This window comes from Cupressus sempervirens, chromosome 1 (genome assembly GCF_028749045.1).
Source record: "Cupressus sempervirens isolate cs-2001-9-10 chromosome 1, ASM2874904v1, whole genome shotgun sequence".
Taxonomy (NCBI): domain Eukaryota; kingdom Viridiplantae; phylum Streptophyta; class Pinopsida; order Cupressales; family Cupressaceae; genus Cupressus; species Cupressus sempervirens.
In genome coordinates, this window is record NC_143118.1 from 556,698,559 (window position 1) to 556,724,840 (window position 26,282).

Consider the following 26,282-nt stretch of genomic DNA (forward strand, 5'->3'; position numbering starts at 1 on the left):
AATAAACATTATTTAACAATTAATACTTATTAATACTAATTAATAAAACTTATAAATATTAAATAAACGTATTATTAAAATTAATAACATATAATATTTCTTAAATAACAAATATTAATTAATGAATATTAATAATACTACATTCATTACAACTTTAATATATATCATAAAATGCAATATAAAATTGCTTGAGCGATTTAAAATCACTAGAGGCTTAAAAAGAATCGCCGGCCATATATTAGAGTCGTGCGGTTGCCTGCGTGACTGCAGGCTTGTCTGCTGCTGCCGGCAGCAGTATTAACTGCTGCTGCGTGCAGCAGTCAACCTGCGCACGCACGACAGTCAGGTAAGGTGGTGGGGTGGTCAAAACCCCCCCTCACAAATATATATATATATATATATATATATTTATTTTTTTTTTTTAATTATTATTTTAAAAACTTTAAACAACATTTCCCCCAATTTAGTAAATAATATAAATATTAAAATTCTTTTAAAATCAACACCATCTCCTTCTTAATATATATAATTTTAATTTTTTTAAAGTATTATTACAATTTAATAAAAATTAAATTCAAACAATATATATATATATATATATATATATATATATATATATTATGTATCATTTTTACACAATACTTCTTCCAGTTCATATTAATATATATATATATATATATATATATATATATATATATATATATATATATAATCCATGATTGAAACTTCAGTCTAATAGGAAAAATAAATCGTACCCTTTGAATTCTCAATCCTAAAATTTTCATTTCCAAAAACAAACCCTTCCAAATTTAAATTTCTTAATTTCTAATTTAACTCAAAAGCCCAGATCTCGATTTATTTCCAATTTCTTTCAATTGCAGAACGAGGTTATTTAAATAGTTTTTCAATCCGGATTCATAGATGGAATCAAAAAGAAAAAGATGTAGAACGAAGGGTGGCAAGATTCATACAACAAAATTTGAGAAATCAATTTCAACAAGCACGAAGAAGACAAAGATCCGAAAATATTTCTACAATGGTTCACAAACCCTACCTTGATCTGATGCTAACAATCTGGTGAAACCCTTGCTAATCCAAACCCTTCAAAGCTTCCAAAGATTTCTTTGTTCCCCTTTCCAAAAGTGTGTTCCCTGAAACCTGTGTTTGAAAACTTGTCTCCCAAAAATCTCCCTTGAAAAATGAACCCTCAAATTTTGATAATGAGTTCTCTTCCTATAATCAGGGCACTAATTGTGCGTTTACCCGAGAGGTCTCTTGATCCCCTTTCGTTAACTCTAAAATCAACCTTTATTTATCTTATCTTTCATATTTTCATGCACGTTAAATGGATTATTAAATCTCTTTATTTAATTAATTCATTCATGCACAATTAATTTCTTTTTTAAATTAAAATATTCTTTTATTTTTCCTTCATGCACTTTAAGTGAATTGTTAAATTACTTTATTTAACTAGCCACTTGACTTCTATTTTAATCAATTTATAACTTATAAATCTCATGCGCACTTAATGCGATTAAATATCTTTATTAATTTCACATGTTTAATCTTTTCAATTAATTTCTTTTATTTTCAACTCATGCATAAATCATGCGAACTATAATCTTTATGATAATTAAATATCTTTTCACTTTTAATTTTTTTTTTTTAGAAACTTAATTGATAAAATATTTATTAACTTAAATAACAATAATATTTAGCATTTATTTAAAAATGCGCTCTAAATATATTATTATTAAATTAAATAAATTTAATCACGTTCTAAATCTAAACTTTAACTTTTATCTCCAATATTTAATTCTCTCTTATTTAATTACTTCATTCATGCACAATTAATTTCCTTTTTAAAATAAAATATTCTTTTATTATTCCTTCATGCACTTTAAGTGAATCATTAAATTACTTTATTTAACTTTCCACTTTACTTTACTTTAAATTAATTTATTAACTTTAATCTCATGCGCACATTATTAAAATATCTTTATTCAAGTTCACATGTTTTTTTTTTTAATCTTTTAATTAATTTTCTATATTTTATTCTCATTCATGCGAACTTAGATCTTTTTCATAATTTAATATCTTTCTCCTTTTAATATATTTTTGAACGTTTAATTTGATAAATATTTATTAACTTAAATAACAATAATATTTAGGATTTATTTAAAAATGAACTCTAACTATATTATTATTAAATTAAATAAATATTATCACGTTCTAAATTTAATCTTAAAACTTTTATCTTCCAATTCAATTCTTTATATTTAATTAATTTCTCAATTAATTAAATATAATTAAATATTCAAAAAGTCATAATAATTCTTCATTAAATTAAATTATTAATTTAATCTATTAATTAGATTTAATTAATAAAAAATACATCAAAGACTCACAAAACAACATACGCATAAAATACTCACGGGTTTAAAAAGGGTAGACAGTCTGTTACGAGTCCTCCTTGCAGGACAAGTATTATAGGCTTATGGCTAGGATTGGACCTGATCATTATCTTTCCATTCTCACCATTTGAGTATTTGTAATAGGGCACGCTCATCCTGGCAATTCAGGGAAGTCGATACTCGGTACCTACATCCTGCATAAAAGACGAGCATGTACATGTATATAATATATCTAAACTAAACAGACAATGGCGGGGAGTGGTTCATCATGTAGATCCCGACTAGCAGGTGACTACGACTCCCTCCCTTAACCACATCAAACATTTTAGATAGAAAGATAAAATAAACACACGCACCATACACATGCAAGTATGGGGTAAGTATCGTAAAAATCACAAATCTAGGATCAAATGCGTACATATAATAATGCATCTCTATCAATACAACATAATCATCATTAAAGACATCCTGTTAACATTTTTATAAAAGAAATCACATTTACTAACTAGGATCATTAAAACAACACATGAATGAAATCAACTAAGCAATAATAACTGATACATTTGTAATCAAAGTCATGAAATAATATCATAATATTACAATTCTAGTATCTCTAAAGCTAATCGATGCATAAAATCAGCCTAAGGAATTTGACAATGATAGCAGAAATGCGAACTAGGGGCAGGCACTACACCAAATCTCTCATAATACCCCCCAATTACTCAAGCCATGCGAAATTCCTTTCCCTCTAGTGGTAAAGGTGCCCAAAGGAGGTTTCCTAACAAAGGACATACAGATCTACTTTTCTTACATGTGTCAGATCATGTACTCCTTGCCTAAGCTTATACATTTCCCACTCCCAAGGGTAAGTCAACTTGCACCAAGTTTTATGATTGCTGACAGCAAGGGTCCTTTTTCTAGGCATAATTGCATGGGTAGACAGGCATATAAATACAATGTTTAATCTCAAAGCCATCGAGCGCCTAGGACAAGATGGAGGGTTTCTAACACTTGTCAGATCTATAACAAAGAATTTTCAAGTGGTGTTAATATATTCCTAAGCATACAATGCCTAGGTGGGTGAGTTTTCTTTTATTTAATCTTGCTTGAGTTATTAATTGGTTGATGCTAGGTAAGTGAGGTGGTCGGCTAGGTGGGTTATTTAGGAAATTTGTTCTATTCAATCTCCAAAGCTTAAATAAGAGGGATTAGCTAGGACTTACATATACTTTCCCATTTATTGTGTTAGGTCAGTTTAGAAATTTATAAAATATATCTTCTTCTTTTTTATTATTAAATGTATATATCCTTTGCATAGGGTCATATCATAAACATGGACTAGGTCTAACATTTATTTATTAAAGAAGATTTTGAAATTGATTTTTTTTTAACTTGCCAACCCAAGAACTAATATTTTATTCCAAGTCTATTATTTTATTTGACTATAATAGAATGAGTCTTTTTTTGGGTCTGCCCATACATTTTCCAAAATGAAAAATATGCATCTACAGGTCTCATTTAAGCTTAACTAATTTGTCTAGTTCTTTTCATGCATTCTCTATGGTTGTTAAGATTGAATTGGTGATGGTCTACTATTTCACTATGCATTAACATTTTCTATTCTAATAAACAATTTAGCATAATGCAAACTATCATATTGCTAACAAAATCTAATTGCAAAATGAAACTCAAGAAATCGTTGAAACTAAAATTACATTGCATCAAATATTCAAAATATTTTAATGCCATCCAATTCCATAATTTAAGCTATCCACAAATTCATTATTATCAATTGCATATCTTACAACTAATTCGCTTTCAATACTAAACATCAAACAACTAATTTATTCTCATGTAATTGAAGAGATAAAGATATCAAGGAGATAATGCCCAATTCATTCTTAATGGTATATCATAACACAAAATTCTTTCCTTCAACACATTCCAAATTTAAGTATAGATAAGACAACATTAACACAACAAAATCTCTCCTTCATGTTCCTTTCAAAATTTACTTTTAACACAATATCAAGCATGAACAAGGTTGGTGGAATGACCATATCAAGCTATACATAATGGAAGGACCATTTGATACATAGATTTTGCAAATCTCTCTCTTTATGGACATATGAATGAGAACTATAACAGTTCTACTACAATACAAACAATACAAATTGCTTCACATAACAAGTGGAGTTTATTACTCCATTTCCAATACAATAATAAAGAGTCTTCTTCTCCTATACAAGAATGGACTATATGAACTTCAAGCTTCCAAGCTCATCAAATGAAAACCTACAAAAGAAAAAGACAAAAAGAATTGGGGAACCATAGAGGCTTACCTCCCAACCTAGGCCTCAAGGAGGCCACCCACCAAACTTGGGGAAACAAGGCATAAATGGTTGCATACTACACATTCACATGCCATGCATATTCACAACAATATGACTAAGTTTTAACACAATACATTACAACACATTCCATCCCAAGGCTTTGCACAAAGATTCAACAATTGAATCAAGTATAGGGTGAAAGTGGGCTCTCACCACGAGGAGGATTTTCCAAAGCTATGATTCACAATATACACATCTTCTCATTATCAACATGCCCTTTCAGGGCTTACAATATCTTCCCTTCCACACACTTACTTATACCTCCCAAAATGCAAGTAAGCAAGATGAACACATTCCATTGAAAATATACAATCATCTCCACACATGGGAGAGTTCCTCAACTACATGTACGAGCCCAATTAACCCCTTCACCCAAGCATCTCTTCCCTCCCAAGGGTGAGTGATGCTTCATACCCATTACACAAAACACAAAACATGAAAACAAAGCAAGATTCAAGGAAGGATTCACACAAAACTTCTCACATGCAACACTCAAACAAGATCTTTTCCCACAAACCATAGCTACAATACACCAAAAATTCATCATGAAATGAAGAACACCACATCTATTCCACATACAAAATGACGAACACCATGGATCAAAGGTACCAACCTCACTCCAAGCAATGGCAATGGATAGTTGTAGTAGAGCTCCTTATCCTCTTTCTCCAAACCCTAGTTGTCTCTAAAGATAGAGAGTGGCCAAGTGAGTTTCCAATTTAGCCATACCCCTCTATATCCCTCTCATTTTCGGATTCAATAAAGAATGCCACTTTTTTGGGGTCTCCTAAGTCGACTAGGCACCCTAGAGGTCATTATTAGCACCCTAACTTAAAGTACTAACATGGGTAGGGTTTATTTTTGTCACAAACTCACCTGAGTTACTTTATGGCCCTCACAATGCTAGGTAATTCAAATTCTAAATTTTCCCATGGTGATAACCTTGTTCGCTTTACTAAATTAGGGCAATAAATCAAATTTCTCAATTAAGGCATTTAACTCGGAATAAGGTGGCCACATGATCCATCATCAAAGAACATGTCATTTCACATAACGAATACAAGTGTCAAGTGACACACACAAAATGCACTATACATCACACATGACACGTTTAGAACCTGCACATGAAATGCATACTACACACATCCATCTCACGTTTACAAAATAAATACATCACAACGAGGTTTACGAATCTTACAAAGATTCACCTTGGTAGGGTCATTTAAACATGTGTCTATACCTTGTTTCCCTGTTAAATTTCCATGGTTCCTCTTCTTGCACATCAAACTCGAGCATCAGTAGTCCAAGGTGTCAAATAAACATATACAACATAAGTGCATATAATAATAATATCCATATTAACATAATTCGAATTAGATTTCCTTTCCTAGTCTTTTCAATTATTCCATTCGAAATGTTAAGATATCAAAATCTACATGTCATAAGTCATCATTATCAAATTAACATCTATCTACATATCCTAACCATTCATTTGCATGTCATAAAACATCATAATCAAATTAACATTTATCTATTAATAAAAAATCATCAGAATCAAATTAACATTTCGCATTGCATCAAAATCTGATAATATCATGTCATAAAGCTGCATCCATATATGTTTGAACATTTCTTACACAATAACAGGTTCTTAGTGCATATAATAATGTAAAACACTACTGAAGAATCAAAATCAATAGATAAAGTAAATCCATTGTCCATCTAAGTCTCAGATAACTGTCAGAATATCAAGGTCTCGAATATCAAAATGCAAATAAAATATCTATGCTATGACGGGTCGGGGCGAGGCCTCACACTTAAGGGGTGGACTCTAGAGAAGATAGTCGAATAACTAAGGGTTAGAAAATCCTATCTAGAGATGTCTTTAAGGTTTGGGATGAATTTGGGGGTAGAATAGTATAATTAGATTTGTTATTTGTATAGTTCTAACAATTATTTCAAGGGTATTACTTGTATCAAGTTGACCCTAAAAGTGGGGACATCACACGAAGCCAATTGTGTTGTGAAAGAGTTTATTTTATCATTGTAAAAGGTAAAATTTGTATTGTAGCATGTGGGAACTATAATGTAACATTTGTAATGATGCTTATGAAGGCATGTATGCCTTATCATGGTCCTATTGTACATTGGGAAAACTTTAATAAGGTGACCTAATTAATTAATTGTGAAGGTGTAAAGGAAGGATGTTTTTCTTAGTTGGAAATTGTATATGGTGAGTTGATGCGAGTTTTCATGTTGGGTGATCAAACCAGAACAGATATTGAGGTTGTTGATTTGGATATGTTCTCGTCAAGATTTTTTGTTCACAATTGTTGAAGTGTTTAGGCAATGGGTCTATTTGTTTTTTATCAATCTTTAACAGGGTTTGAACCTTCTAACATGGGTTCAGGGTCTCCTAACAAGTATTTGTCCTCTAACAAGAACTGTTGTATTAAATGCACTATGATTGGCTCCCAACAGTGCCACATCCTTTCACAAGGAACTTATATATTAGTACACTATCTTGTCTGTATCATCCCCACTAGGGTTTTCCCTCTGATCAAGGGTTTCCCTAGTCAACAAATCATTGTGTTATGGTGTATGAATTTATCTTATTGTGTATTGTTGTTTTAATTGTTGAACTTGAGATTTATAAGTTTGGATTTAAGTATAACTAGTCACGGTTGATTGAATGAATGAAATCCTTTGAAATTTGACATATGAGTGAGTGATGATTAATAGAATGTTGATGAATCCAAGCCCTGCTGGTATTGGGGGAGTGGCTTGTTGCAATTCTAGTGAAGTTAAATTCTTTTTCTCAGTGCATAAGGGGGATTACACTAACAATCTCATGGAGGCTTGGACCATTTTATATGTTTTGGAACAATGTTGTTTGTAGGGATGGCACGGGATTATCTGTGAGTCTGACTCCCAAGTGGTGGTGAACTTGCTTTCCTTGTAGGAGGTTGCGGACGTTAGTTGGCAACTGGCAATTGTTGTTAATCAGACTCTTCTCTTTTGTACCTCTCTTGAGTTCATTAGGTTTACTTACATTCCTCGTGAATGGAACAGAATTGCTGATTGTTTGACCAAATGGGCTTCTAATCATGCTTTGGGCTGGAATATTATGGATAGGGGGCAACTTCCCTTTGAGATGGAGCAAGAATTTGATGAACTTGTTGCTCAAGATAGAGCTCCTTGTTATAATCCTTTCTGTCTTAATAAATTTTTACCCCTCTTTTTCCAAAACATTAATAGAATGTTGATTAGTAATGACGGAAGGAATATTGGTTTGATATACAGGTAAATAACAATTGATTGTATGCTGATTTGATGTTGAAATGTTTTATTTTATCCCTAGATGAAGTGATGATTGAATGTGAATTTGATGATTGTTTGCTTGATCTTGATGATTTATTGTTTGCTTGATTTTTTGAGGGATTAAGGATTGATGGATGAAGGAATTTTTTTAATGGAGTCATGAGCAATGGTTGATAAGTGATCCTTGAATGCTCGGAAAGAATTCTCTTTATACTTTATAAGTGATAGGATTGCCACCTTCCATAAGCATTAAGTCACCACTTTTCACTGTTATCTTTGAGAATGTTATATTATTCCTCAAATTGATCTCCACCAGATGTAGCCCTCAAATGTAAAATTCTCCTTTTCATATCTCCTAAAGTGGGGAAGAGACACACTTTGTCATCATGTTTGCCTTTTGCAATGGTCACAACCTTTAACTACTGCCATGCACTAAAAGAGTCAGAACCATTCATCATTTCTACCCTTTGAGAGAGTCACAACATTTCATAATTACCACTAATCTAACCCTTCATCATTGTTGTCCTTTGAAGAAGTCATTTCCTTAATTTCTTCTTGTTCCTTTCTTCTTCCATTAATCCCTCCATAATTCCTATGCTTCATTCTTTCTTCCTTCCCCCATATATTTTTTCAGATGAAGTTCTCTTCTCCCTTATATATCTCATGTTTGAGGGATTCGAGACTTTTCATTTCATACTTTTTGATCATTCATTAAACTAAATTGAATTTTAGTTATGTTATATTTTAATTTATTCTTCTATATTTTAGATCTAAATATTATTCTTCTCAACTTTAAATTAACTTTATTTTTATTCTTTTAAATCTTCTTTTTTATTATAATTATTTTCAAAAGAAAATCTTAATCTTGTTCACCAATATCGTTATGTTTTTCTGATATGTCATTAGTTTGTTCAATTTTTTCATGAGTGTCAAGGTTCCATCTTGACCAACATCTTTTTTGGATTGTAAAAGGTTTGAACTCAAACCATTCACGTGCCTACAACACGAACATTGCTGTTAAACCAAGATCCCATTGTTTATTAACACAGAACGACAATTAGAAAATAGAGAATTTTTAAAGTAAAAGTTATTCATAAATTACTATGGATTGAATTCATTTTCTTATCTTATATTTTCTGCTGACCAAGCAGCTTTCCAGTCGTCTCGAGCATTCCTCTCCTTTTACATCTTCCATTCTTCTTCTTCCTCCAGGTTTCCTGAAGAACGGTTCAATATTATGACTACGTGCTATCATAAAACAGAGCTTTGACAAAAACCGATCAATAAATATAAGCAGTGATGCATACCATACAATATATATTTAATCAAGCTTTATGGTATGGTCTACCTTTCCAAACCATATGAATAGGGAACTAAAAATACAACCTCATTCCTTCGTCACTGGTGCACATCTGACACCAGGTACCGTGTCTTACTGCAATCCTGTTTATGCAGTCTGCTTCAATTAAAAACACCAATAATCTCTACAAGGGCATACTCCCTATTTGAAATAATGGAACCGGTTTGCATCTCTGACAATAATTTTTCTTGCAACAATTTTAGATATAATCTTGCTTATAGCATCGCAGTCCCGACATACTTGGAGGTTCTCAACAACTCTAATAGTTTTTCCAGGGGAAGTATTTAACAAGCCAAATGCAATTACCTACATCTTACCATGGGGAGAAACTAACAATTTCTTCTCCACTTCGCCATATCATTGACTAAAGGTCTTGTACCTGGAATATACCCTACGTGTTTCATCTCCCAAGAAAATCTCTCTAATACTGCATATATTTCCTGCGTTTGTAGGTGTGACCTGTCTGCTCCACAAAAAGTCTGCACCATTTTAAAGACTTCAATAAAATTATACCCGGATATCTTTTAAAATCCTCTATCCTTCATTATTTTCCTTACTTTTAGGACACCATTCCATCTGTCCCAATCTGCATAGATTTTGAGAGAACATATGATGAAGCACTTTTAGGATCCAATTCAAAAACAAATGTTGCCACAAACTCTGCTAGCCATATATTCTTACTAGATCTACAAGATGCAAACAAACCCATCTAGACAACATCATCAGGTTTCACTGGCATTTTGATCATGAAATTCAGGGCCTCATCTAGATAGCCAGCATGGCCAAGGTCACCATGCATCCATAATGATCCATATTAGGTATGATGAGTTTGAAGCAGTTGCAGACCTCATCCACTAGACCTGTGTGGCTGCATGCGTATATAACAAACAAAGCTTAAATGGTTATGATTGGTTCCAGACCACTTCATTAGTTCAAAGAGTTCAGGTGAGTCCCTGCCATAGCCATGCAAAGCATATCCTGCAATCATCGTAGTCCATGAGATCGCATTCTGATGATACATTTTATCAAACAATTAGCGGACTGCATACATGTCTTAAGGGTGTTCCACTATCAATTACTCTTTGATGGACATACACATCCCATTCTGAAGCTCCTGTTTTTGTGCATGCTGAGAGGATGGAAAAGGTGAACTGATCAGATTGGACATCTGCTTGTTGCATTTGCTTAAAAATATCAAAGGCTCTTTCAACAAGCCAATGTTGAAAGTATCTCGGTGCATATCCAGCAATGAATGCAATCCATGAAACCGAATCTCGGTGAAGTAATATCAAACAATTCATGTGCCTGTTGTATGCTTCCACATTTTTCATACATGGCTGTCAGAGTATTTGCCAGGACAATATCTGACAAAAACCCTTTTTCCAATATCCTTTGATGGATTTCTACACCCTGTTCCAAAGATGCTAGCAAAGGTTGCTGAATTTCATTTTACAACATTTGCACTGGGGTAAAAGAATCTCCAAGGCATTTTCAAGAAACCCATTTGCTTTACCTCCAGCAACAACTGCATTGCATGAGACAGCATTCTTCAAAAAGATTTAAAGCCTCATCAAGGACACCATTCAGTGCATATTCAGAAATGATTGCATCCCATGAGACCACATTTCTTTGAGGCATTTTGTCAAACTGCTTTCTGCTATTGTTCTATGGATCTCCAAACCCTTTACCAGAGCTTCCATTGAGGAAGGATGCTGGAAAAGGTGAAGCAATCAGGTTTAACACTCCCTGTTGCATTTGGTGAAAGATTGCCAATGCCTCTTGAGGGAGCCTATCTCTTCTGTAAGCTCTAATTATGGTACTCCATGAGCTGAGAATTGGGTTGCTCGTGTAGTCAGTTCTTCAAACATCCCAGCTTATCTACATACTAATAAGTTTATTTTGTAAACTAGTAAGTGTGGATAATTTAAATGCCGTCATTGTCAATTTAAATTTCATTTCCTTTGTCTCTGAAGGGCATTCTTGGCAATACAGATCTGCAATAGTTGAATATATGTAGAGGGGTCTACATGAAGCTTGTTTGTACTAAACAGAGCCTCCCTACAGAAGTCTCTGATTTCAGTTTGAAATATTCCATGGATTACATTGAATGTGTTTTTATGCAGTGTGATGGAAGAATGTGAAGGAATCATTTCTGGATTTCATTCCCCGCATTGTTGCTGTCCTTGCCACATATTGAACATGGCAAGCGTGGCACACACTTTATCTGGAGTAACAAGATTACCCTGTTTCGGGCAATTAACAAATCAAAAACTTTGTATGCCATAGTTTTCACAGCAACCTTATTCTGTCAGGGCTTACCAATTACATTTTGTAATTTTTTAAATAGGTTTTTCTAAATTATAAAAATATCAATGAACATATTTGTTGTCAAACATAAAATATCTCATGCTTGATTTTTCAAGCTACACCAGGCATCACCTGACAATCAGTTTAAACTAGTTTGCAATATGAGATAATCAACAAATAAAAAATGAACAATGATCTTATTGTTATATTTTTTAAAAATAATTGGAAACTAAAAATTAAACCTGTTTCCTACCCTGTGCACATCAGACATCATGCGCCATGTCATACTGCAATCCTTCTTTTGCAGTCTGCTTCGATTAAGATCACCAATAATCTCCACAAGAACAGTCTCCATGTTTGAAATGATGGAACCGGTTTGCATCTCTCACAATAATTTCTCTTGCAACAATTTTAGACATAATCTTGGATGTAGCATGGCAGTCACCACATACTCGGAGGTTCTTGACAACTCTAATGGTTGTTCCAGGGGAAGTATTTAACAAACCAAATGCAATTGCCAACATCTCACTGTGGGGACTAAGTAACAATTTCTTCTCCACTTCGTCCACATGATTTATGAAAGGTCTTGCATGTGGAATATACCCTGCTTCCTTCATCTCCCAATACAATCTCTCTAATACTGCATAAATCTCCTGTGTTTGTGGGTGTGATCTGTCTCCTACACAAAAAGTGTGTACCATTTTACAAACTTCAATCCAACTACACCCAGGTATCTTTTTAATTCCTCTATCCCTCATTAGTTTCCTTACTTTTTGGACGCCATCCCATCTGCCCAAGTCTGCATAAATGTTTGAGAGAAGAACATATGGTGAAGCACTTTTAGGATCCAATTCAAAAACAAATGTTGCCACAAACTCTGCCAGCCATATATTCTTACTAGATCTACAAGCTGCAAATAAACCCATCCAGACAACATCATCAGGTTTCACCGGCATTTTGATTATGAAATTCAAGGCTTCCTCAAGATACCCAGCCCGGCCAAGAAGGTCAACCATGCATGCATAATGATCTATATTAGGTATGACGTGATTGAAGTATTTGCTGCCCGCATCAACTAGACCTGCATGACTGCATGCATATAAAATACAAACAAAGCTTACATGGTTAGGACTAATTCCAGACAGCTTCATTAGTTCAAAGAGTTCGAGGGAGTCCCTGCCATGGCCATGCAAAGCATACCCTGCAATCATCGTAGTCCATGAGATCACATTCCGATTATACATTTTATCAAACAGATGGCGTGCCTTTTGTATCCTTCCACATTTTGCATACATGTCAATCAGGGCATTTACAGCAACGACTTCGGAAAGCAATCCACTCTCAATTACTCTCTGATGGACCTCCACACCCCGTTCCAAAGCTCCTGTTTTTGTGAATGCTGAGAGGATGCTGGAAAACGTGAAGTGATCAGATTCGACATGTTCTTGTTGCATTTGGTTAAAAACCTCCAAAGCTCTCTCAACAAGCCCATGCTGTGCATATCCAGCAATGATTGCATTCCACGAAACCAAATCTCTCTGTGGCAATTTATCAAACAATTCATGTGCCTTCCGTAAACTTCCACATTTTGCATACATGGCTATCAGGGTATTCGCCAGGACTATATTTGACAAAAAACCATTTTCCAATATCCTTCGATGGATTTCTACGCCCTGTTCCAAAGAACCCATTTGAGTGCACGCTGGGAGTATGCTAGCAAAGGTTGCTGAATTTGGCTTCATACCCACCATTTCCATTTGGGCAAGAATCTCTAAGGCTTTTTCAAGAAACCCATTGTGTGCATATCCAGCAACAACAGCATTCCATGAGACGACATTCCGCTCAGGCATTTCTTCAAAAAGATTTAAAGCCTCGTCAAGGACACCATTCTGTGCATAGCCAGAAATGATTGCATTCCACGAAACCACATTTCTTTCAGGCATTGTGTCGAACAGTTCGCGCGCCTTGTGCATGAATCCACATTTGGCATACATATCTACCAGCGCATTGCCAACCACAACATCTGATAAAAAACTGCTTTCAATTATTGTTCTATGGATCTCCGTACCCTTTTCCAGAGATTCCATTGAGGCACAAGCAGGAAGGATGCTGGAAAAGGTGAAGCTGTCGGGTTTAACACTCGTTTGTTGCATTTGGTGAAAGAGTGCCAATGCCTCTTGAGAGAGCCCATGTCTTCTGTAAGCTCCTATTATGGTATTCCATGAACTGAGAGTTGGTTTACTCATGCTGTCAAAGACTGCGCGAGCGTTCTCTAAACTGCCCAGCTTATCATACATATTAATCAGTTTGCTTTGTAAATTAGTGTGCGTGGATAACTTAAAACCCCTGTCGTTGCCATTGATGTGAAGGTGGATTTGCTTTGCCTCTGAAAGGGCATTCTTGGCAATGCAGGTCTGCAACAGCTGAATATATGTGGAGGGGTTTACATAGAGCTTGTTTGTACTAAGCAGAATGTGCATTGCTTCCTTCAAAGAGCCCTCCCTACAGAGGTCTCTGAGTTTTAGTTTGAGATCTGCCATAGATTACATTGTGTGTGTGTTTTCATTCACAGTTTGCCGGAAGACTCGGGAAGACTCTGACGGATTTTTTCCTGGATTTTCTTCCCCGCATTGTTGCTGCCTTCGCAACACATTGAACATGGCAAGCGAACATGTGAGGACCAGATCGAGACGAGTAGCTCCATACCAAACTGTATACCTTCGGTTTGTTTTAAAATGAAATCAGAATCTTTTCAGCATTTTCTCAGCTGGGCTTTTTCAAACTACTGCAACGCTCACCATCGAATAAATCTAAAATACAAATTGATCCTGAGCTTCGTTCCAATGAGCTGTTATCTAACCTGTTGAGCTTTCATAGTTAGATTGAATAGGTACTCGATCGATAACATTTTCACTTCGAATTCGAATTAAGCTTAGTGTGATGTTTGAGTTGTTCCCTTCGGTTGAGGTAAATGTTGTGGAACTATCATTTCTTGTTCCTGCTTTTCATAGATTTTTTTGGAAAAAGAAACTTGAAGAAATAGATGTTTCCTTTATGTTCATTAGAGATCAAGTGCAAGCTATTTGAAACTGATTTGCTATGCTTGTAAATGAGGCAAATGAAAAAAAAATGTAGAGTTCCCTTTCCCCAACCCCCCACCCCCGACGCTTATATGTTTATGTTTATGTTTTTGTGGGTAAGCGGCCATCATATTTCGAAGTTTGAGAAGTTAATGTTAAAAAATATAATTATTTTATGTCAATTTTGAATTTCTAATTGGCTAAGAATGTTTTACGTCGGTTTTTATTGTTTTTTTCAGCAAATTAATATTAGGAGAAAATGAGAATCCATGGAGACCATTGTTGAGGATATGGGTTCATTTTTTTTTTGTCAGAGAACCTGAGCAGAGTGGGTGGCAAAAAGGTGCAAGTAATGTCATTGCAACAGGTCCACCAACATTAGACATACATAGATAATAATAGTAGAGCACCTTTCAATTTTTACCTTACTGAATATCATTTTGTGTGGGCTTTAAGTTGAAGCGTATCAACATCAAGTATGTGTCGAACTTTTGGTTTTGAAATTATGTAAAATTGTTTCCCTAAATTCTGTTATGCAAAAAAGCACATAACAAAACATTCAAAAAATTGTGGGGTTTTGATGTTTCTTCATCTACTTGTCTTCCCTGCCTTCTTTATTATCAAAACGCCAATCGTATGGTCCATGCCCATAAATATTCCTTTCACCTCGTGCTTATCGAGGCTCAAAAGAAAATTGGTGCCGATATAGTATGTATACCTCTTGAAACCACAAAATGTTTGTGCAAAAACACCATCAATTATGCCCTAAGAACATTGTAACCCCCGTCGCATTTGAGCAACACAATTTGTCACGCCAATCTTTTGGGGATGACCTCCTCACAACACTAGAAGTCTATGATGTGTGGAGAGCTAGTCCAAATTTGTGATATTCACATCCTAGTTGCATTTTTATGGAGAAATTACTTTGAAACAAAGAAACAAAAATAAACTCCAAATTGGAACCAAAAAAATTATTCACCTCTTATTGCCAAATTGTCACCAACATTTTCCATCTTCTTGTTTGGATGTGCTCATGGCTTTCATTGCTCTTTCATCCCTAATACACAACTTTTGGCAAACATGATTGCCTTTTGTGTTTTCTAAGATTAGTGTTATGGGTTTTTATGTCCAGGGTGGTTGGTTTTCTCCCTTTCAAGTTGTGTCTAAGAAAAGTACAGAGCCCTATTTTTTAAAGTTTTTTATGAGAAAAGTGCATGATCATGTTGTTTAAAGACTAGCTCATGAGGTATCGATTGTCTATAGTATTTGCCTTGTCATAATATTTTCTTAATAGGAGCCCAAATGGGTGAGGCCACTGAGGTTTTAGAGTTAGGATGGTTGAACTATTTTTCCATAGCATAGGGGTTAACTCAACTCTTTAAGCAATTTGTTACCCTTTACAACTCCAGATTTCATGGGGTTTGTCCAAGGATTAATAACAATGGATGCTTAAACTGCAAAAATAATTCAAAACAATAGTCACAATAATGAAAGAAAGAAAAAATCTACTTTTGTATCACTCATATACTAAATATTTTATCCAATAGTGTGCAAGCTTAAGAACTACCATGTAACACCCCACTCAGGAACCCAAAAGAAATAAATATAATATGTTACAAGGTTTACCAAAATAAAATAAAAAATCTAAAGTTTATACAACACCAAAGTAACAATGTGGAAGCAATATAAACAAACACAACATTTACACATGCAAATACAATATAGATTTTTATTCCTCAAGGGTTCCTTCACATTGAGTCATGTTTAAGATTTTTTTATTAACTGTTTAAGTCTTAAATACAATGTCCATAATCATAAAAATATAACATATGAATCTCATAAGCAAATGAACGAATACACTGATACAATGAAATACATCTAATGGATAGCATCCACTTCACATGTCACAGGGTATGCAAGAATAGATAAAAGTACATCAAAATATAAGATACATGTGATAACATATAAATACATCAAAAAAATAAGTCTACGAAATAGGGATAAGAATGATAAAGGTACAACTACATCATCGACCTTCCAACATCTATAAATCTAAGGGGGACCCAAATGGTAAGAAGTCACTACCTCCTGACTATGTAGTTACCTAGTCAGGTTCCACTCTCACCATGTAGGGAGATAATGAACAATCTACATACAACTAATCAAACCATAAAACATTCCTAGGCAAGGAATCCTAATAGCTAAATCTACCTCAAGGGTAACACAAACTATTGAAGAAGAAATGATAACCAAAATTGAAAGAACTCTCATCCAATACCAACACCACATACAAATTTAACATACATATACCAAGTATATATTGAGTATCAAAATCATGAGATAAAGTCCACAAAAGATATCCACCTCAAGTCAAAAGACACATGTCAAAAGTAGAATCACCATGAATCACCAATCACCATCAATGAAAGTAAACACCAATAGTAAGTACATCCAACAATTAGTACAACACCAATAACTATACCACTAGAGGAAAATACAAAATCTATGGAGGAGACTTGGGCTACATACTAGGGAGTGCCATCACATGGTCAAGCTACTTGAGTTATCCTGGACCCTCAAGCATTGAGTTACTCTGGACTGGGCATTCTAGACCTCAAACCCTCAACATGACACATGTAGAACCATAATATCCTCTCATGAAGATGAGGAAAACCAGTCATACCTCTCACTAAGTAAGTATCATCCCATTCCCATCCTTAGCCTATACAAGCACTCAAGGCATGGGCGAGGCACATCTCTAACTTATCCTTTTAATGTATCTCAAGAAAAAGGGCTAGGAAAGATGTTTTAAGTACTATGTTATCACTTATTACATAACTTACAATAAGTTACCCTGGTACTAACCACTTTGGGTCCTAGATCCCTATTGCAAGCCACTCTCACAGACATGTACTTAGACAACCTCCCCTAAGCACATAAACCACAATTGTATCCCATACCAAAACACCCATAATGATAGAACTTGGTTCCTTAACATGCAACCCAAAAATAATTTGGTTCTCAAAACCCAAGTCATCATATATGCTCACGAATAAATCTCATAAACATAAGCCTCAATTTTGAATCATAAAGTACATCCTAACATCTAATCTTGAATAACCATCATAAAAGAAATTTTAAAAGATGCCTTTGGTGCACATCCTAGTTTGGCCATCTAAATGGTTCACATAAAAGCCATTACAAAATAAAACATCACATTAAAATTTCCAAAATCCATCACAAAACAAATACCATAAAACCTCAAATAAACACACATAATATAATACAAGGTTCCATCGAATGATTTGGATTACATTATTTTCAAAAAAAATGTTTGATTATATAAAGGGTATAAGTGTAAATAAATTCACTATGTTAGTTATTTAATAAGTTTATAATTAATTATTATTAATTTTTAAATCAATAATATTTAACAATAAAGATAAAAGATTTTCAAAGTTCTTAACAGTGAGTTTTTATGCATTTTCTCTATGTATATCAGTTGGTAATTTAAATGTTATAATCTCATATGGAAAGATATGAATCTGCAACCTATATCGATGGAAAGATAATTTAATTTCACACATTTTTCATTATTTCCAGCCCTAAAAAAAATTGATTCAAATTGTGTAACATATGAATCTTCCTAGCAACACTATTTAGATTTAAAAGTTACCAGTTTAGAAGAAGGAGCACAACTTTTATTTGAACTATTGGATCTTCATGAAAATAAAGAAAAGCATTCATAATAAACTTATTTACAATCACAAAGAAGATATTTTCGTTACTATAAATTTTGTAAAAGTTATAAGTGATTTTTCGTGTGTCTTTAATTGAAAAATCAAACTCAAATAGACCTAGTTTTAGCATGACATTCAATATTTGACCATGTTCGTACAAAACAATCATATATGATTTTTATATATGTTAAATAAAATCCAAATGGATTTCTAAAAGTATCTTTACGTTTTTGACAAAAAAATATTAAATAAAAGTTCTATCAAAATCACATGTTTCAAACCCTTAATCTAACATACAAGTAATTGCAAACAAATTTATTCATAATCAAGAAAACACAGAGAATACAATCTTTCCAATAGAGATTTCACAGAGATTTGAAAACCCTTACCTTCAAACACTAAGTTGATTTGTTAAGAAGAAGAAGAAAACCCATTTGTAGACTTTATTCTCAAGCTTTGAAAAAAACGCTTTACTTCAAATTTCAAATATATAACCTATAACTTGTCTTCTAAAATCTATGTTCTAAATTATCTTATTGTTCTCCAAAAATCTTCTTCTTCTTCTTTTCAAAATGACAAAATGACCTCTTCATAAAGAGAAATAAATAAATAAAACTAAAGTTTCTAAAATGAGTAAACTTACACAAGAAGGCAACTCAAGTAAAATAAAATAATAGTTTTTCTTTGTTTTCTTATATTTTTAATAATAAATAAAATCACTCAATATATTTTCTCTTTCTTTAAATATTAAATAAATAAATATTCTTTATTTATTTACTTTCTTTTCACAAAATAAATTTATCCTTTTTTAATAAAATAAATAAATATCCTTTTTTTTTAAATTAAATAACTTATTCCCCCCTCAAAAATCTTATTTTAATTTTATTTATTAATGCGCAATTAAATTACATATAATTAGTTTAATCATTAATAATAATTAAAGTCCACTAATTATGTGCAACTCTAATTTTATTATCATTGATTAAATGTTCATGATAAATCAATATTTAGTCTTTTATATTTTAATTTATCAATTTTCCAACTTTCACATTTAGACTTTTTTAAATCAAGTCTTTTAAATAAAATAAAAAATATTTAATTAATTTAATTTATCAATTAATTAAATATCCTAATATTATAATTCTTTCTTCTATTTAAATAATATTTAATAATTCCAATATTATGGGATTGATCTAAATATCACAATTAAGCCTTTTACAAAATAAATAACATAGTCAAATCCACATAAGCAAAACCATTCAAAATCCAAACTCAAACAACACATGCAAAGATAAACTCGCAGGTGTAAAAAGAGTTAGATAGTTAGATACGAGTCCTCCTTATAGGACAAGTGTTTAGGCTATGGCTAGGATTGTACCTAATCATTATCTTCCACATTCTTACCATTGAGTTATTGTGATAGGGCATGCTCCACATGGCAATTTAGGGAAGTCAATGTTCGATACTTGCAACCTACATAAAAGATGAGCATGTACATATGCATATGTATAACTAAACTAGACAAGCAATGGCAGGGAGTGGTGCATCATGTAGATCCTAACTATCAGGTGACTACAACTCCCTCCCTTAACAACATCAGACACATCAGGTAGAAAAGTAAAATAGAGACACACACCATACACATGCAAGTATGGGGTAAGTACCATAATGAATCACAAGTCAACTCATCAAATGCTCAGATATAACAATGCATTACTATGAACATAAACCAATCATCATTAAAGACATATCATCTGATATCATTATGAAAGAAATCACTTTTACTAAGAGTCGTTAAAGCAACATTAACATGTAAGTAATCATAATCATTAGACAACACATGAAATATAATCAACTATGTAATCATAAATGATATCTTGAAGTCATGAAATAACATCATACCATATATCTCTTAAACTAAAGCATGTATATAATAAGCCTAAAAGAGTTTAACATATATAATATAGAGAAAACTACAGGTGGGCATTACATACTAGAATCATATATGAAAGTATTCCCTGTTGGGCTTACAAAATGAGTGTCTGTCTCATCTTTGAAGATGTTGACTTCTTCAATGGTGGAATTGAACTCACTTGTAACCTCTTCAAGGTACTTTGAAGTCTTTTGTCGTCAGTTGTAGTGGTCTTGTGAACTTTCTTCTTCTTTCTACATTTTTACCAAAAAACTAGGAATTTTAAGACTAAACGTTGTTTTAATTAACTCTTCCAAATGACATGCAAGGTGAGAAAGGTTCAAATTTCAAATTTACTTTAACAATCACAACTTTATGTAAAAAGAGTAGAAGAGGAAAAATATTAGGTACCTTTGCACTATACCCTTTCCACCAGTTTGAACCACACCAACCATCTCCATAAGCTTTTCTTGATTCATCTAAAAAATTATAGATTAATTTGTTCTAATTAGGTGTACCCATAGTTTTACAAACTTCAATAAATTAATAAGAAGAACTATAGGTTTCTTGTATTAAGCATAGATTTATTAATTTTTACCAAACAAAATTTTGACTATAGAATGTCATTCCAAATTAGTATGAGAAATAATAAGTTCATAAGAAGGCATACATTATGAATTTTGGGTTGCAAATAAGCTTGATGGCCTAAATTCAATTTTTGTAATTTGGTTGTTGCCCATCTAACTCTCCAACCCTTATATGTAGTATAACCTACAATTTTGAATATTAAATTGTTGGAAATAATCAAGACTAGCTAGGTTACTGAGAGGGGAGGGGTGAATCAGTAACCTTAAAAACTTTAAATTAATTTAGCACTTAATCCATGTAAATCATTCACCATTAATTGATCTAATCTACTGCATGCATGAGAAAAGATAAACATTCATAACACATGAACACAGTATTTTGGTGACCTAGAAACCTTCCAAATAGAAAGTAAAATTGGGGTGGGGATGATACCCACAAAACTTCACTATTGTAGTATAAAGTTGGCCTGTTAGGGCTTACATTGACCACTTCTGATGATCTGCCCTGTTAAGAGCAATTTGGACTGCTAGATCCACCTTATTAGAGGTTTTTCAAACATACAATGAAGTATGCACTCTGTTAAGAGATTTAAACAAAGACTGTTAAGTATACCTTGTTAAAGGATTTGGAAAACTAATTCACCTATCAGGATGAAATAGTAGATCTGACTTACAACTTGATTACTGAATAGATCCTTGAAGTACAAATCACCTATTGTGATTGATATAACTTTACTACTCCTTGTAGACCTTGCTAAATACTATGCTCTAATGCTGATTCGTATTCACTCTTCTCAAAATATCACATATCCATTCCTTGATCATACATATACATATATTGCAAATGATACAATACATTACATATATACCATTCCAATATTTACAATTACAAGGTCGGCTAAATCACAAGTTAACAAAACATTATTAAGTTGGCCAAATAGTAGAAACTAGGGTTCTGAAAGCTGACTAGGTGAACTTCTGATACTCAGCATCCACTGCATTACTCAACATCGTCATGCATTCGGTAGAAGTAGAAGCTCAGTCCATACTAATCACACAACATAGCTTCAAACTTGGTAACCATTGGAGACTTAGTAGATATAGTGTCACTCGGTAGATACTAAGTCCTTCGTTTACCTTGCTTTTACTTAGTAAACACTACATATCCATCACTCGGTAGACACTGGCTTCACATCACACAAACTAATGACTTGATAGACACTATGAAGCTCGGTGACCACTATCTACTTGGTGAACACTGTATGCTCGGTAAACACTGCTAGACTATACACTCACTCAGTAGCTTCAGGAATGTTCGGTGTGAACTGCTTAACTAATGAACTTACTTGACAACCACTGAATGCTCGATATAAACTATAGACTGAGTGATGAGCTCGATAACCATACAAAATTGAATAAGTGTTGTCACTAATGACAAATGTAACATAATGCCAACATAAATAACTTATGGATTTAATTAACTTTTGTATTCATCTTTTAGTCTACCTCCCCATGTGTCATGTTCAACCATATATATAGTATAAAGATGAGATTATTTGATTAGGTAAGTTCACATGACTAAATCATTTTGGTTTTCCTTGCTATGTTAAAAGTGTTATTCAAATCTCTATGAAACATTGGAGATATATGGGTATTGAAGTTGTAATATGTAAACAAAGATACTAAGATTAAAAAATTCAACAACAACATTAAGGATTTCTTCTATCTAAACTTTTGAAGAAATAGACTTTCTTGAAACAAAGACAAAATTATGTTAGATAGTCATTTTGTTTAAGAAGAAGGCCTTGCACATCACATGTGCATAATTACCATGAGTGGCATTGAGTGTAGTTCAAATGGAGTTGAACAAAATATTGACCTTGATGAAATTGATCATGACAAGGGTGAATATGAATATTAGATGCACTTGGAGACCATTGTCAATTCTTCCATTTTCAATCACTAAGGTGACATCAAATAATATTATTTAAGTGAAACATGAACATATATACAATACTAATTAATGTAAAGATAAATATTGTCATAAGAAGTGATTTTATCAATTCTAAGACAAATACTGCAAGCAGAGATTCATACAACAAGCTTTTCAGCCCTGACTAAAAGTGATGACTTTATAATTTTAGAAATAAAAATTGACTCAAGTTTAAAAGATCACTGAACAAGTTAAAAATAATTATTAACATTTTAAATTAAAAAAGGTAAGTTTTATAATATTTTTTTAAAAATTATTATGCACTTTAGAATTCCATAAATATATTTTTGCTAGTTTTATATATGTGTTTTTCAAGATTTATTTTGAAAACTAATAAAAACTTGATGAAAGAGTTTACATTTGTGATTTATCACTTTCATTGCTCACATCTTCCAAAACACTTTTTTCTAGAAACAAAAGTCTATGAATGCATCCTATTGTTGATATCGGTCAATTTCACTAATTTGTTTGATTTTTTCCTTAAATATTGAAGCAACTTACTATGAAATTGACATTATTTTTTATACTTGCTTTACAATTTATAGCATAAATTATGTGGAATCTAAATGGCTTCGCTAGCTCAATCTACACATTACAATTATTTTGATCACTTTCTCATTTAATGTTCATTTGGTTTGCTTCTTTTTTCATTTTTATGTTGAAGTCATTTTTTAATAAAATTCAATTTAAAAATTAAGCAATTCCAACTTTAAGAATTAGATATGTTTGGTTGTTTTTGGTTTCTAGAAGCTAGTAAAATTTTAGCAAATAGTTTGTGGACTGGAAATATCAGTATAGAAGGTCAATAGTACTAATCTACCTTTCTGCTTCATCAGTTTGTGATGCAGGAGCATCCTAGGATTCTTTGTTATCCTGGTTGTCTTTCTTGTTTGGTTGATTTCCAATGTTGGTCAAGTTGCAGTTTCAACCAAGTCTGAGTTACACTGTGTGTTGAGCACTAGTCTTTTACAAGTGTTATATTGGTTGAGCTTATTCGATGATCATTTTTCTTGATGCTCGATTGTGTCTTTGTCTTTCTTTGGTCAAGTTTCTTTGTGTGTTAGTTCTCTTGTGAGCCGAGTTGTTCATTTATTATAAGTGTTCAAATCAATGTAAGAATTATACATTGGGATGTGTGTAGACCATTATGTGGTCACCCTTCTCTAATGTGAGGATCTAGAATCTTCTATAAGCCATTTTGGCAAGTATAAATAAAGGTGTTTAGGCTTAGGTTAGGTAATTTTTGGAGGATGTTTTGAAAGGAGTAGGGTATAGAGTCTGAGTCAATAGTGAGATCACCGATCTTGATTTGCAACTTGTAAATCATTTTTTTGGCCACAATTAGGAAGGTATTATAGTCGGGTGTGTTTGTGGATCATTTGATGAGTCAATAATATATTGTTGTTTCTCTCCCTCCTTGGTGTTGCTCTCTATATTTTGCTTCTATTGTGTTTACTAAGCAAGGAGGTTTGATTTTTAGTCATGCCTCTGGCCCTAATTACCCGACCTACCTTACATTAGTTTGTGAATGCTTCCTTTCCAATAACTCTATTTGGAATTTAGAGTAATAGAAAATAAGTACTAATTGTTAAAAAAAATGTAAACTATAAGTACAACAAAGTGATATATTTATGTACTAATTACCATCTATAATCAAATCCAAATTTAGCATACAATTCTTAAGTTCTAAATCTGAGAAAATAGTCTCACTTTTGAGAACTACTATTTTGAGCAACATAAGTATCTAATCTTATGCACTTTCATCTTTTACTATGACACAGGGAGAAGGTCATGAAAGGATAAGAGAGGAATAATCTCAACTTAAACCTATCAACATCCCCATCTCAAAGTTACGCACAAAAGCTTAAACACAGAAATTGGGTAAATGATAGAAAACATGAGGCTAGATGCAACATATTCATAGGTGTAATTAATTTAACTTAACATATAAAGAAATCACAATATGCTCAACTATGAGGCCTTCCGAGTTGTAACCATATAGAAAAAAAGTTATGAAATTAGAGTCCAATCTCACATCCTCTATCTTCCTCTCTAAGAATCTGAGATTCAAACTCTCTAATGATCCTCATGCTAATATATGCTAGTTTCCTACATCTAACTAAGCTTCTTACATAGCCATCTAAGCTAGAAATTGGATTCTTAGACATTTAATTACAATATAGGTCTAATCTTGGAAGAATAAACCAAAATCCAAGCAAGGGACAATAAAAAATCATGTGCACTTAAAGATAGGTTACACATGTGTTAAGAGTCAACTCTCAACTACGCAAAATGCCATGTCATTATAGGAAACTACATTGAAAGAAGTAATATGCCTCGTTGGACTAAAATAGAAGGAAACAAAAACCACAAAGAATGACATAGAACTTGAGAAATATGAAACATTAGAACTCACACTCTTAGGAAAAGGATCTAGGATAGGTCCTCAACATGATGTCAACTACACACAACAAGAAACCAAAAGCAACAATGGATACTTCACTAACAATAGACTGATACAAAAAAAATAAAAAATTGGTTGATGTAGGATTGCTCAAAGACCCAAGATGCTACCACATTAGAAATGTGGGGTTAATAAAGAGCTAATGTCCAAATTAGGAATTACTGATATTCTAACCTAAATCATAATGATCCAACTCAGCTTGTGTAATCCATGAACTTTCTTCAACTGGTTTGTCTTTCCACTGAACTCAGTATTCCATGTAGTCTTTTCCTTTGGTGCTTTTACTTATTCTTCTATTAAAAATCCTTTCAATGCTATCTATCTTCTTATTAGGATAATTTAAATTTTTGTTTAGTTCATCATTTGATTCAAAATATTCAAAGATATCTACAATGTTTAATATAGGTAAAATATCCGTATCTTTTGGTAATTCAACTTCAAACACATTTCCACTAGCAAACTTCCTTAGAATCTTATAAGGATCAAACTTCTTTATTTTTAGTTGACTATAGGTACCAATTAGAACTTTGTTATTGAAATGAATTATAACCTCATCTCAACTTCAAAATATTTATGTCTCTTTCTTTTATATGCTCTCTACTTGTATCCCAAATTATTGTCCTCCAAATTTATTTTCACTTCCTCATGTAAAGTCTTCACAAAATTTGCAAATTCCTTTTCTTTGGCACTTCTTTTCATCTCAAGGTTCAG

General features: G+C 32.8%; 1 protein-coding gene and 1 pseudogene across 2 annotated transcripts; both read right to left on the reverse strand.

The window, feature by feature from the left end:
• Window positions 1–238: 238 nt before the first annotated feature.
• On the reverse strand, window positions 239–11,126 carry LOC149578654 (pentatricopeptide repeat-containing protein At4g30700-like). The gene is made up of 8 exons (XM_089800963.1): window positions 11,002–11,126; window positions 10,568–10,793; window positions 10,349–10,497; window positions 10,057–10,174; window positions 9,868–9,967; window positions 9,515–9,584; window positions 9,273–9,345; window positions 239–325 (listed from the first exon to the last, which is right to left on the reverse strand). The coding sequence occupies exons 1-8, from the start codon at window positions 11,124–11,126 to the stop codon at window positions 239–241; spliced, it is 948 nt and encodes a 315-aa protein (XP_089657089.1).
• Window positions 9,394–14,848, reverse strand: LOC149578655 (pentatricopeptide repeat-containing protein At3g26782, mitochondrial pseudogene; annotated as a pseudogene). The gene has a single exon (XR_016364693.1). The product of XR_016364693.1 is annotated as a pentatricopeptide repeat-containing protein At3g26782, mitochondrial pseudogene (transcript).
• Between the last annotated feature and the right edge of the window lie 11,434 nt (window positions 14,849–26,282).